Source organism: Danio aesculapii, chromosome 12 (genome assembly GCF_903798145.1).
Source record: "Danio aesculapii chromosome 12, fDanAes4.1, whole genome shotgun sequence".
In the NCBI taxonomy this organism is placed as follows: Eukaryota; Metazoa; Chordata; class Actinopteri; order Cypriniformes; family Danionidae; genus Danio; species Danio aesculapii.
In genome coordinates, this window is record NC_079446.1 from 15,689,294 (window position 1) to 15,703,306 (window position 14,013).

General features: G+C 35.2%; 1 protein-coding gene across 1 annotated transcript in view; it reads left to right on the forward strand.

The window, feature by feature from the left end:
- The window catches only part of mto1 (mitochondrial tRNA translation optimization 1), a 76,960-nt gene extending 63,181 nt beyond the window's left edge, over positions 1 to 13,779 (forward strand). The window contains 4 exon segments of the mRNA XM_056469969.1: positions 5,973 to 6,144; positions 6,267 to 6,376; positions 12,311 to 12,468; positions 13,643 to 13,779. Of these exon segments, the coding sequence (XP_056325944.1) occupies positions 5,973 to 6,144; positions 6,267 to 6,376; positions 12,311 to 12,468; positions 13,643 to 13,738 (536 nt within the window). The 3' untranslated portion in view covers positions 13,739 to 13,779.
- Positions 13,780 to 14,013: the final 234 nt, after the last annotated feature.

Sequence of the window (14,013 nt, forward strand, 5' to 3'; positions counted from 1 at the left end):
GTCTGGTGCGCTCAGAAGACAATCGCCTGTGATATCATGTCATTTGGTTTTTGATTGTCAGGTTGTTGTAGGCCTAGTTATAATGATATTTATACACGATCAAACTAGTGTTACTTTCTCCGCTTCAGTAATGAGTAACAGCTCGTGCAAAGGATGAGTTGGACAAAAGTAATCAATGCATGCCCTTCTTTTATTTATTTTTGTGTTGTCAGGTTCACAGTGCAAAACCGCTCCCGGGTGGAATAACTTGAGTGAACATAAAACAAAGCTGAATAAAGGTTTATTCCTCTGCTTCAGCTGCACAGCACACAGCGAGCTCACATCATCCAGCATGCGTGTGGAACTACACTACCCACAATCCTACCCACTTCGCTATGGACTACAACATATACATGTGAATAAATATTTTGGGCCTAAATAAATGTTTGTTGCAGTTTTTAATCGTTTAAGTTATTTTGATTGACTATAAATAAATCAGTGGATATTATTACCACATTTATTGGGTAAAATTGCTACTTTTTACTGTCATTCAGTGTGTTTTGGTCATTATCAATGCACTGTCACTTTAATTGAGCGTGAGCAGTGCAGCAAAAATAGACCCAGCGCTGAAACTATCGCGGCACTGCTGCTTCAGCGACGCTCATGCCTCGCACTGACGCGCTTGCTGCTTCGTGCGGTAAGAAAGCTCTAATCTTTTAACATGGACGCCGAAAAAACACGCTCTGCTCACGTGCTGCTGACGCTTGCGGTGTGAAACAGGCTTTAGATTATGGATGCTTCTACACTTTGAGTTTTTACCGGAAATAGTAAACCATACTGGTACCTTTGGCATACTCTTTCAAATACTATTTAGGACGGATAGTATGCGAATTGGGACGCAGATGTTTCCGTCATCCTTTCAGACAACTTTGCTTTAAACTGTATTAAGGTCTCATTTACACTGATGATTGAAAATGATTGGAGGGTAAATAAATATATATTTCAAATCCATGTACATAACAGAAAAATAAACAATGATAATGCAACAACAGTGCATTTGTATTATAGTGGCAGAAATATGTTTTGACAGACCTTGTCAAAAGTGAGCGGGCACTTTCACTAATAAAAAAACATAGCACTTAAATTATTTCATTTTTAATAATCAATTAAATTATACAACAGTTTTATATCAAAAGGTGATGATGTAAAATATAATAGGCTAAATTTTGATGGTGAAATAACCATTTAAATATTGGCTGTGTTTTCTTTCAGTATTCAAACAATAAAAAGCACACGCACAGCCGCGATATCGAGAGAAAACTTAGGTAAAATAATATATTCTTTAATCTAAACGACTCCTTGGCTAAAACCTCTTCTTGGTTCGCAGGAAATCTTTTTAAATGCATTAAAAGGCAAGCGCATATCTTAGCCTTACCCTGAGTTTGTTCACACTCTGCCTTTATTAACATACATGCTGTATTTTTTTGTAGTTTTCTTCTTTTTCCACGGCTATGCGCGCATTTTCACATAAAAGGTGACTGAAATTGAAATTAAATACAAAAGATACTGAGCCATTACAAGTAAAAAAAAAAACAAACCAAAACAACACTTTAAAGAAAAACATTGACGTTTTGAAAAAAACTGAACTGAAACTAAATTATTAAAAATAAACTTGCGGGACTTAAATTATTTTTATTATACTTTAATTGATCTGCTTGAGGTAGGTCACGTTTATCAGTGGTAAGTTTTAGCCTAAGTTTACATCAATAACATACTGTGCATTGTCCTTTACCATACAAAAAAGAAAAAAAAAACATTATTATGCACCATAGTAGCCTGTAGCCTATAAAAAAGCAACATACCAGCTCATGGGCACACATGATGATTGACATCTAATATTTGTTAATAAGCCGTTATTAAAACCTATTCTTGGTTAGCCGCAAATCTTTTTAAATGCATTAAAAGGCAAGCGCATATCTTAGCCTTACCCTGAGTTTGTTCACACTCTGCCTGTATTAACTGACATGCTGTATCTTAATATAGCTAATTTTGATGAATTAGCTCTAACTTTGGACAGCTTTTTCTCCTTTTTATGCGGTTATGCGTACATTATTTTTCACACGCATATGCAAGGTGACTGAAATTGAAATTAAAATACAATTAAAATTAAAAGCCAATACAAGTAAAAAACCAAAACAAAACAACAATTATACTTTAAAGGAGAACATTGACGTTTTGAAAAAAATTTTACTGAACTGAAACTAAATTATTAAAAATAAACTTGCAAGACTTAATATATGTCCTGCGGCAAAAATATTTTTTCTTGAGGTAGGTCACGTTTATCAATGGTAAGTTTTAGCCTAAGTTTACATCAATAACATACTGTGCATTGTCCTTTCCCATACAAAAACCCCCCCCCAAAAAAAACATTATTATACACCATAGTAGCCTGTAGCCTATAAAAAGGCAACATATCGGCTCATGCGCACAAATGATAATTGACATATTATATTTGTTAATTAGCGGTTGTTAAAACCTCTTCTTGGTTCGCCGCAAATCTTTTTAAATGCATTAAAAGGCAAGCGCATATCTTAGCCATACCCTGAGTTTGTTCACACTTTGCCTGTATTAACATACATGCTGTATTTTAATATAGCTAGATTTGATGAATTAGCTCTAACTTTGACAGCTTTTTTTTTCTTTTTACGTCGTTATGCGCGCATTATATTTCACATGCAAGGTGACTGAAATTGAAATTAAAATACAAAAGTTACTGAGCCATTACAAGTAAAAAAAAAAAAAAAAAACAACAATTATACTTTAAAGGAGAACATTGACGTAATGAAAAAACTGAACTCAACTGAAACTAAATTATTAAAAATAAACTTGCGAGACTTAATGCATGTCCTTAATGCAAAATCATTTTTATTATACTTTTAGTGATCTGCTAAGGTAAGTCAATTTATTTTTAGGCTTTTGATGAAGCAGCATTCAACTTAAGCTCTTTAGACCATGCGCCAGACCGTTTCTTAGTGTTTCGCTGCAAAGTCTTTAAATAAATAATTATTTAGGCCTATTTTTATTATTTGTTTATTATTATGTACAATAATTGAGACATAAAATGAGATAGTAAAATATAATCAACAACGAAAATGTAAATAAAACCAGAAATGAAAACAAAAATGAAAAAGCTTAATGACTTTAATGACTGTCTTAGTCCTATCAAAATAGCAAACACTGAACATCTCTCTATATTTAGGCTAAAAGACTGCTTGTCTTTTATTTTTTATTTTATATAATTCTATTTTCCAAAATGAATCCTCTTTGCACTTAACAAGTTTACAATGATAATAAAGCGTGCTAACAAATTTGTAAATGATTAATGAAGGAATTATAATGCTTTGATTTATTGTTTCATCTTCATTTACAAGCACAGTAGCCTACAGTATTTACAGCTGCTGTATAGGCTATTTCTGTCCGTTCGCATCCCGTCCCTTTGTGCCCCCTGGCGGCATATTCACAAACTGCGGTCATACATTTAAAAACAGAGCAGCAGCAATTTAAAACGGCTGCGGCCACATTAAACTCTCACCTACTGTAAATACTACACCAAACTCGACCTACGTAGTGCATATAATCTCGTTTGGATTCATGAGGGAGATGAATGGAAAATGGCTTTCTCCACCACTAAGGCGCACTATGAGTACATGGTAATGCCCTTTGGCCTGGCCAACCCTCCTTTTGTGTTCCAATCTTTCATGAATGATATGTTCCATGATATGTTGGATCGGTGGAACATCATTTACATCGACGACATTCCCATCTATTCCAACACTTTAGAGGAACACATTGAGCATATGTACGTCTGGTTCTTCATTGACTGATTAAACATAGACTGTATACCAAATCTGAGAAGTGTGAGTTCCATCAAACCCAAATCTCTTTTCTGGGTTAGGTCATCAGTGCTGAGAGAACCGCTATGGGTGTTACCAAGATAAAAGTAGTGCTACAATGGCCCTTACCGAATACACAGATAAAATTACGTTTCTTAGGCCTTGCAAATTTCTATCGCTGTTTCATAAAAGATTTCAGCTTCGTTGCAGCCCCATTAACTGCTATGACCAAATGAGATACTTTCAAGCCATTATGGTCCCACGAAGCTAAACACACCTTCTCCGAACTCAAAGTCAGGTTCACGACAGTATCTATTCTCTGCCACCCTGATCCAGACTTACCATTTATAGTTGAAGTCGATGCATCCAGCACAGGGGTTAGAGCTGTACTATCACTATGTCAAGGCAATTCATCCAAAATGTATCCATGCGCATTCTTCTCACATAAGCTAACCAACACTGAACGCAATTATGATGTGGGAAACCGTGAACTGTTAGCGATGTGAACCATGAGCTGTTATCTGATGTGGGCAGAGTTCACACAAAATTCACTGATTAAGCCAGCTACAGGCATTACACCCTTTAAATGCATCCTGGGCTATCAACCATCTCTATTCCCTTGGTCTGGAGAACCCATTGATCTGCCTGCTGTTACCGACTGGCTTCAGCGTAGTGACGAGGCCTGGAACAGAGCACACACACTTGATGCGAGACGTCAGGAAACAGGAGATTAAGGCCAATCACCACTGTCGCCCCGGACCTACTTATTCGTAGGGGGGGAGGGGGTTCTGTTGTAAGTGATGCTTGCTTCGGGCACTTCTCTTGTGCATCACCAGAAGGAGCCATCGCCCGATTTCTAAATGGCAATTTCCTAAACTCAATTTCCTATAAGCCTTTCTGCTAGGGACTGATTGCGGTAGTAGGCGTTTTCTATCAGCACTCCTACATACAAGCCTCAATCATTTAGTAGTTCAGTGTATATATGTATATATGTATTATTAGCTCCCCTGTATTATTTGCCCCGTTTCTTTTTTCCCCCAATTTCTGTTTAATGGAGAGAAGATTTTTTAACACCTTTCTAAACATAATAGTTTTAATAACTCATTCCTAATAACTGATTTATTTTATTTTTGCCGTGATGACAGTAATTAAATATTTTACTAGATATTTTTCAAGACACTTCTATACTAACTATGTTAATTAAGTTAACTAGGCAGGTTAGGGTAATTAGGTAAGTTGTTGTATAACGATGGTTTGTTTTGTAGACTATCGAAGAAAAAATTGCCTAAAGGGGCTAATAATTTTGTCCTTAAAATGGTGTTTAAAAAAATAAAACTCATTTTATTCTAGCCGAAATAAAACAAATAACACTTTCTCCAGAAGAAAAAAATATTATCAAAGAAAATTTCTTTGCTCTGTTAAGCATCATTTGGGAAATATATATAAAAAAAAAAAAAAATCAAAGGAGGGCTAATAATACATGATCATTTGAATCTACAGGCATGAAGTGAAATATTCCATTTGTGTATCTTTTGTGAGATGGAGGTATTGTGATCCACATGTCTGTCTGTGACTGAGACGATGTAGAATGTTGATTGGATCAAGAAGCTGTTTTGCAAGTTCTGGACTCTCAACACCTTTGTCTTTCAGATAAACAAAAGACTGTCTCAATTGCCACTTTCTGATAAGCTTAAGAAAAAGGCCAGAGTTTAGAGTTAACTCTGCAGCATTTGTTTATTTTGGAAATTAATTTCCACAAGTTAATTTCCACAAGTTCCTGGCTTTATCACTGATCACTACAACACTACAATTGATAACTGCAGTCCAACTTTTTTCTCCTTTTGATTTTTACTATAATGTAATACTGTGCACATTTTAAACGTATTTTATTATTATTGTAAGATTATTATGAAAAGTGCTATACAAGAAACCCTTTATTTATAGAAATCTGTTGGAAAGATTTGTCAATCAAAAACAAATTAGATACATCAAAGTTCCACAGACAACTGTTTTTTATTGGAAGTCTGTTCACAAATATCATTGCAGGAGGATGTGATTAAACTCAGGGCAGCTCTGACTGTACGAACCTCTCTGTCTCAGGTTTTGAGGAGATTGGTTGTGTGTCTGAACAGCGCTATAATGAAGCTCTTCTGGTTCAGGCAAGTTTGAAGCAGGCTCTATCTGCTCTGCAGTCCGTCCATCTCTCCGCTGCTCGCTGGAGGGATAAACTGGGAGCGGTTACCATTAGCAAGACAAAGAGTTCCATTCTGAAGTAAGACATAAATGACTTGATAAAGTTTTTTACTTTTATTTTTTTAATTGTCCACATGAAATTATAGCTTGTTTTCCAGTTTAATCAATGACAAGACCTTAATGTGCCTATTTCTATTTCAGTGGAGTGGAGGTCTTGCAGTTTAAAGATGTTACTTTTCAGATGTTAGCATCTTCCTTCAAAGAACTATTTTGCCCCCATGTAGATATTTCAGAGAGATTGAAAGTTGAAGGTAATATAATATTCATTCATTCAGCGCCACAGTGAAATGACCCACCAATTACTGGGAAGCACATATGCAAACTGTTATAATTCCTAGCGCATTCACCTGATTTGGATGTAACCCCTCAAATTAAAGCTGACAGTCTGCATTTAAAGCACATCTTGTTCATTTAATGTCAAATCAATTGTGTTGGTGTATAGAGCCAAAAATGTTAAAATTGTGTCTATATATATATATATATATATATATATATATATATATATATATATATATATATATATATATATATATATATATATACATATATATATACATATATATATATATATATATATATATACATATACATATATATATATATATATACATATATATATATATACATATATACATATATATATACATATATATATACATATATATATATACATATATATATATATATATATATATATACATATATATATATATATATATATATATATATATATATATATATATATATATATATATATATATATATATATATATATATATATATATATATATACATATATATATATATACATACATGCATGCATGCATGCATGCATGCATGCATGCATGCATATAGTGGGTAAGGAAAGTATTCAGACCCCCTTAAATTTTTCACTCTTTGTTATATTGCAGCCATTTGCTAAAATAATTTAAGTTCTTATTTTCATTAATGTACACACAGCACCCCACATTGACAGAAAAACACAAAATTGTTGACATTTTTGCAGATTTATTAAAAAAGGAGAACTTAAATATCAAGTGGTCCCAAGCATTCAGATCTTTTTGCCCAGTATTAAGTTGAAGCACCTGTTTGATCTAATACAGTCATGAGACTTTTTGGGAAAGATGCAACAAGCTTTTCACACCTGGATTTGGGGATCCTCTGTCATTCCTCCTTGCAGATCCTCTCCAATTCTGTCAGCTTGTATGGTAAATGTTGGTGGACAGCCATTTTTAGGTTTCTCCAGAGATGCTCTATTGGGTTTAAGGGGGGGCTTTGGCTGGGTCATTCAAAAACAGTTACAGAGTTATTGTGAAGTTGCTCTGCTATTTTAACTGTGTTTAGGTTCATTGTCTTGTTTGAAGCGTAATCAAGACAGTCTGAGGATCCTGAGCACTCTGGACAAGGTTTTCATCCAGGATATTCCTGTACTTGTCCGCATTCATCTTTTCCTCAATTGCAACCAGTCGTCCTGTTCCTGTAGCTGAAAAACACTCACACAGCATGATGCTGCCACCACCATGCTTCACTGTTGGGACTGTACCCTGATAGCATACAAATGCGTCACTGGTGGTATTCCTTCGACCCAGACAAAATGAATGTGAGCCTGAAGTGGCCCACCTGTGCAATGGCAAAGGGGGTCAAAGATTCAAATTCAAATATTGGCTATTTAAGGCAAAGATTTGGCACTTATGGCAAAATGTAATCTGAATGTGAGCCTAATGTGGCCCATGTGGAAAATGCTACATTTGGCCCAAATGATAGAGGACAAATGTGGGACACAGTTGGTAAAAATGTGGCATAGTTATTTAAGGATAATCTGGGTCTAAACCACACGTGTAGGTGCAAATGTGGCCCAGTTATCTTAAGAGAAATGTGTGCCACTTTTGACAAATATTTGGCACAGTAAGCTCTGGCTAATGCAGCCGTTAGCCTATAGTGGCCCAGAGAAGATATGACAAATGTGGCCAAGTTATCTTAAAACAAATGTGGGCCACTTTTGGCAAATATTTGGTACAGTTAGCTCTAGCAAATGTGGCTGTGAGCCTAAAGTGGCCCAGAGAAGATATGGCAAATGTGACCCAGTTATCTTAAAACATATGTGGCCCACATAGACTAAAGTCACCATCATGAAGAAAAGTGTTTGCTTTTGTTGGGTTCATAGCCGCCCTGAACCTCTAAATATAAATTTAATTTTGGGCTGCTGTAACTTTTAAGAAGTTTGCTTAAAAATTTTATTCATTACAGCAAACAAACCAAGTAAAATAACAAACAAACAAAAAAAAAAACAATAAAATTAAGTGAGGTACAACCTGTGATGAAATAATATAATTCAGTGATGTTAACCATTGTTTAATCCATTATTAGAAGTAACATAATAACATGCTTGCACATGCCACAGAATTATGAAGGTTTATAAGTTAAAAACATTATATGGTTCAACTTATGCTCACAGGGACATCAATAATCAGTGTATGAACCTCAACAACGGTGACAATTTAAAAAAAAAACTAAACTCACAAACAGGATACTAAAAGTGACAAAATCAACCACATCAACATAAACAGCAGAATCAAAAGCAAATAATGAAAACTGTAACATCAAAAAGCTATATAAATTAATAATTATATCATAGTACTGAAGTGATACCACTACTATAATGCAGTACAACTGCCATATCGCTATTGCCATACAACTGAAGTGCTTCAACAATACAACTGCAGTGCAACTACTGCTTTTAGTCCTCGGTGAACAATGGTTTTCAAATGAGGTTTCAGTACTTCAGTTGTATTGGTGAAGTACCACCACAATATATTGTATTGCATTTTTCAGTAGTATAACTAATTACAGAAATACATCTACAATACAGCAGTGCATAATAAAACTAAAGTGCACTTTTAATACTACCTAATGTACATTTAATGTACCTAAGTGCAGTACATCATATAACATATCACTATATTGCCCCTATCAGTTTAGTCAATGTTACTTCAGTGTACTGCAGATTTTACTGCTGTTGAACTTTATTGCATTGTTATTATACTCATTATACTGCAATTTTGCAGTTGCATTGAATTTTGCCACACTTGCCACAAAAAAACACAACCCAACACTTCAATACAAACAAAACCCTCAAAACAAAAGCACATTTCCCACCACTAATGCAAAAGTAAAATAACCCACACTCGAAATAAACAACCACCCCGCACAACAAACAAACTAAGCCAAAAGAAAACAACCCTCCCCATATAAGATGATCCTTGCTGTTAATATAAAAATTGAGGATGAACAATAACAGCAGCCATTCACAATTTACACGAACAAAATACAAACCCACCATATATAGTTAAATCAAAACACGCGCGGCAACATCAAAGGAATAAACACACCCTCACACCATATGCGTGCACACACACAACCACACACTCTGCCATGACGCGACCAGGTCACACACAGTCAGGTGCCCGAGAAGAAAAGCGAATTGCTTCCCAGCAGCACAATCAGGTCGCCAGACAGCAGCAAAATAGCAACGGGCAATCTCTATAAAACATCCGTTCAATAATCATTATTCGCACGTTAAAGTTTAAAATCACATTTTGAAATAAAAACACTTGCAAACTCTCAAGTGAAAACTTACCCGCAACACAGTTAACTGGCTCTCAACACAAGTTGTGGGTAATCCACCGATCACACATGGATACCACTAAAAGAATGATTTACTATTAATTAACAGCACTAGAAATCACTAAATAACTGGAGACATAAACAGAAACATACCATGTCACACGCTGATGCAATTGCACTTCCTCAGGCCCATGTAGTAAAAAGAGAATTAGAGAAGAAATACAACCTTACACAGGTTCATATAAATACTGCAGACTTAATGCTCAATGCTTAACGCACATCAAAAGTTAGAATGCAGTCAACACACCGCCACTATTCCATGCCAGAGAAAAACGGAAGCAAAGGGAAACCTTCTCACTTTTAAAGGGGCCATGAGCTTATATGATGGGAAACCATATGCGTATCCCCAAAGGTGATCTCTCTGGGGATCACCCCATTACACACATACAATGGGAAACCCCTCCCCTTTGGGGATCATCCCATTACACAAATAAACTCCTAAAATTCTTATTAGAAAATTACTTGTATCCAAAAACATCCCTGAAAAAAGTACAAAATATTCTTGGAGGATGTTGAAGAACAAACCCCTTGGAACACAAGTGCTGTACAGTTCTTACCACACCTTTGGCATAGTAGACTACAGCAGCGGCACAAGTGCAGTAAAGACAGAGTTTACTCGTTTTTACTCCAGTCTGCTGCAACTTATACTGCTGTTGAACTTTATTGTGCTGTTTTTACTGTTTATACTTCATTGTATTGCAATTTTACAATTGTACTTAATTTTACTGCAGTTATATTTCTATATACTGCTGTTGTACTGCAGTTTTACTTCAGTTTACTGCAGTTATTTTTTGTAACGGAGGTCTCTGTTGGGCCACACTGCCATAAAATCCCAACTGGTGGATGGCCGCAGTGATTGTTGACTTTCTACAACTTTCTCCTATCTCCCGACTGCATCTCTAGAGCTTAGCCATAGTGATCGTTGGGTTCTTCTTTACCTCTCTCACCAAGGCTCTTCTCCCCTACTCAGTTTGGCCAGACGGCCAGTATTAGTAAGGGTTCTGGCTGCCCAAACTTCTTCCATTTAAAGGTGCAATATGTAAGATTGACACCCAGTGGTTGAACTAGGTATTGCACTCCTGGATCAAAACAAATGCAAGCACAGGTTGCCAGATTGAGGACAAAAGCGAGTGATTTAAACCCTGATTTAAATAAAAGCAAGTAATATTTTCAAGTAATAATATAGTAATATTTTCCATATTAAAAGGAGTTTTTGTTCTAACCAACACCTCGAATTAATATATTAGGAATGGCTTTTATTTCTCACAGGTGAACAACAGAAAACTATGACAATAATCATGTTGAACATAAAATAAACCATTTGAAATTAAACTTTAGAACTAAACACATATGAGTGATTCAGCATGTACATTTAATAATGTTAAAGATGGTTAATATGTATTAAATGTATAATAAACCTTACCATTTTGTGAGTGAGTGCAAATTCTGTGCTTCTGAATAGCTGCATTAAAATTTCTTTCGTGTTTCATTTGATTCAAACAGCCAAATTGCTTATCACTGCGTATCTCATCACGGAGCGTGTTGTTAGGACTAATGGTTACAATGTAATCAGCTCACCTAATGTTTACATTCATAATATTTATATAATTTGCTAATTAATAACCTGATGTTGAACTGAATCTGCGTCTTATTTCAGAATCTCCTACTGTCCACTGGGGGTTGGATTTCGGTCACAGATGCAGCATTGCGTTTCAGATCAACAAATATGTTCACTTGGCGTGTTTCTTAAATATCTGCAAACATAGTATTTTTATGCTTTAGAAGAGTAAAAAACTTACATACAGCACCTTTAAGGATTATGGAGGCCACTGTGCTCTTAGGAACCTTAAGTGCAGCAGATTTTTGTGTGACCTTGGCCAGATCTGTGCCTTGCCACAATTATGTCTCTGAGCTCTTTATGTAGTTCCATTGACCTCATGACATGAATTGTGAGCTGTTAAGCCATATAAAGAAAAGTGTGTGGTTTTCCAAATCAAGTCCAATCAGTAATCAAACACAGATAGACTCAAATGAAGGTGTAGAACTATCTTAAGGGTGATCAGAAGAAATGGACAGCACCGGAATTAAATATATAAGTGTCACAGCAAAGGGTGAATATTTATTTATTTCTGAATATTTAGGTCCATGTGATATCTGTTTTTTAATTAAATCTGAAAAAAATGTCAACAATTCTGTGTATATCGTTTTTCTGTCAAAATGGGGTGCTGTGTGTACATTAATAAGAAAAAAAAGACTGAAAAATTTAAGGGGCCCTGAATACTTTCCCTACCCACTGTATATATATATATATATATATATATATATATATATATATATATATATATATATATATATATATATATATATATAATCTCAACATACTCCAGAGACCTGGAATTTTGTGTTAAATGGTATGTTTGTTATGTGTCTGGTAACTAGAATTAGGGACCTCCAAAATGGCATTAATGCACCTTGGTAACTTGTCAATTTGTTTGCTGTAGCTCTGTACCATCCACACTGTGAGAAGCAGAGAAGAGAGATGGAGAGAATGCAAACAGAGGAAAGTCTATCATTGCCACATGACATTGACTATATGGCTCTACCCATCTCGCTTTCTCAGGAGGTCCGAGAGATTCTGGACAGTGTGCGACCAAGCACAGTAAGACTTGCATCTGTAAGGGTGAAGTGCTAAATTTCTATGACACTTTGTGGCACTAGATTTTAACAATCCCATAGTAATGAACAGACAAGAATCATAAAATCAAATTGCACTGTCAATTTCTATCAAATAACATGCTAGAAACTTTAAAAAGTTTAAAACTTTCAATTTTAAGTATCAGAAAATCCTTGAAATAGCTGAGCAGTGCACTGATAGAGATGCACCCTTGAGGTGGGCTCCACTACAACACTTGATGGTTTGGTTTAGGTAAGATTTTAATAAATGCAATAAATACATAAATTTAGTTTTGTGCTGCTAGTGTCACAGAAATCACTTCAGTTTTCATACTTTCTATTCTATGTATGACATGAAGTTGACAATGTCTCGAAGGTTTGTGACTAAACCCGTCTATTGAGACAAAATCAGTATTCGTAGTCACTGAAGCTAATGAAATATGAGCTGCTAAGCGCCATAAGAATTGAGAGATTCTTTTTTTTTCCAAGTAGCGTGCTGTATTGTGTTAACTTAGGATAAGGGATAATGTAAAGCTCTCGCTCTCGCAGAATAAAGCCAGACAGGCTTTCGCATTGGACTGCTAATAAGCCTGTCTGGATTTATTCTGCAAAAACAACCCATTAGATGTACATAATCTTGCGTATTACATGGCTACTTGCCACACAAATGAGAAATTTGACAAAAAGCATTGATCTAAGCTGTAATAATTTACAAACTCTTCAAACTAAAAGGTTTCAGAAATAAGAGTGGCTTAATTCAGCCTACGTGAACTTACTAGATTTATTAGTCTAAAATTAAAATATTATCTGATTGTTAATTCGGATCATGAAATGTTTCAAGTTTGACTTCAAAGCTTTACACAGTACTGAATCTGGCCTTTTAAGAGCCTCAAGTAATACTTTCCAGAAACAATTTTGAAAAACTTCTGGTTTTATTAGATTTGAGTGCAAAGAGTGCTTCCTTATATTTAATTGACCATAAAGTCCTGTTGGACTCATTTGGAGACATCTGTGGGACCAACAAATGTTTACCTTAGATTTTCACTCGACAAATGTGCAGCATGTTACAACTCTGATACAGCCACTGGATCTGATTGTATAGAAGTTATTTGTATTGTATTGTAACAGTGACATTCTTTGTTTTTATTGCTTATTTTCAGCTGGGAGCTGCAGCCCGTCTGCCAGGAATTACCCCAGCAGCTATAGTTCATCTGTTCAACTATGTGCACAGAAACAAACACAGAAATCATATGTAAAATTGTTGGAATTACAAATAGAATAAAATTGTATAAAACAATTTGAATTGTGTATAATGGAAGATATTTTTAGCTACATGAGTGGTAAAAAAACATCTTTATTTTAAAGAGCTATTGAGTTCATATTGTGCTATTTTATATGTGAGAGTAATTTGAGTGATTCCATGGGCAGCTCTCTATAAATAATGCCTGGGTAATTCTACCTGTTCTACTGGTTTGATTTTACTCTTGATCAAACTCTTCAATCTTAAAGAAGCAACTGGCAACTTCCATTC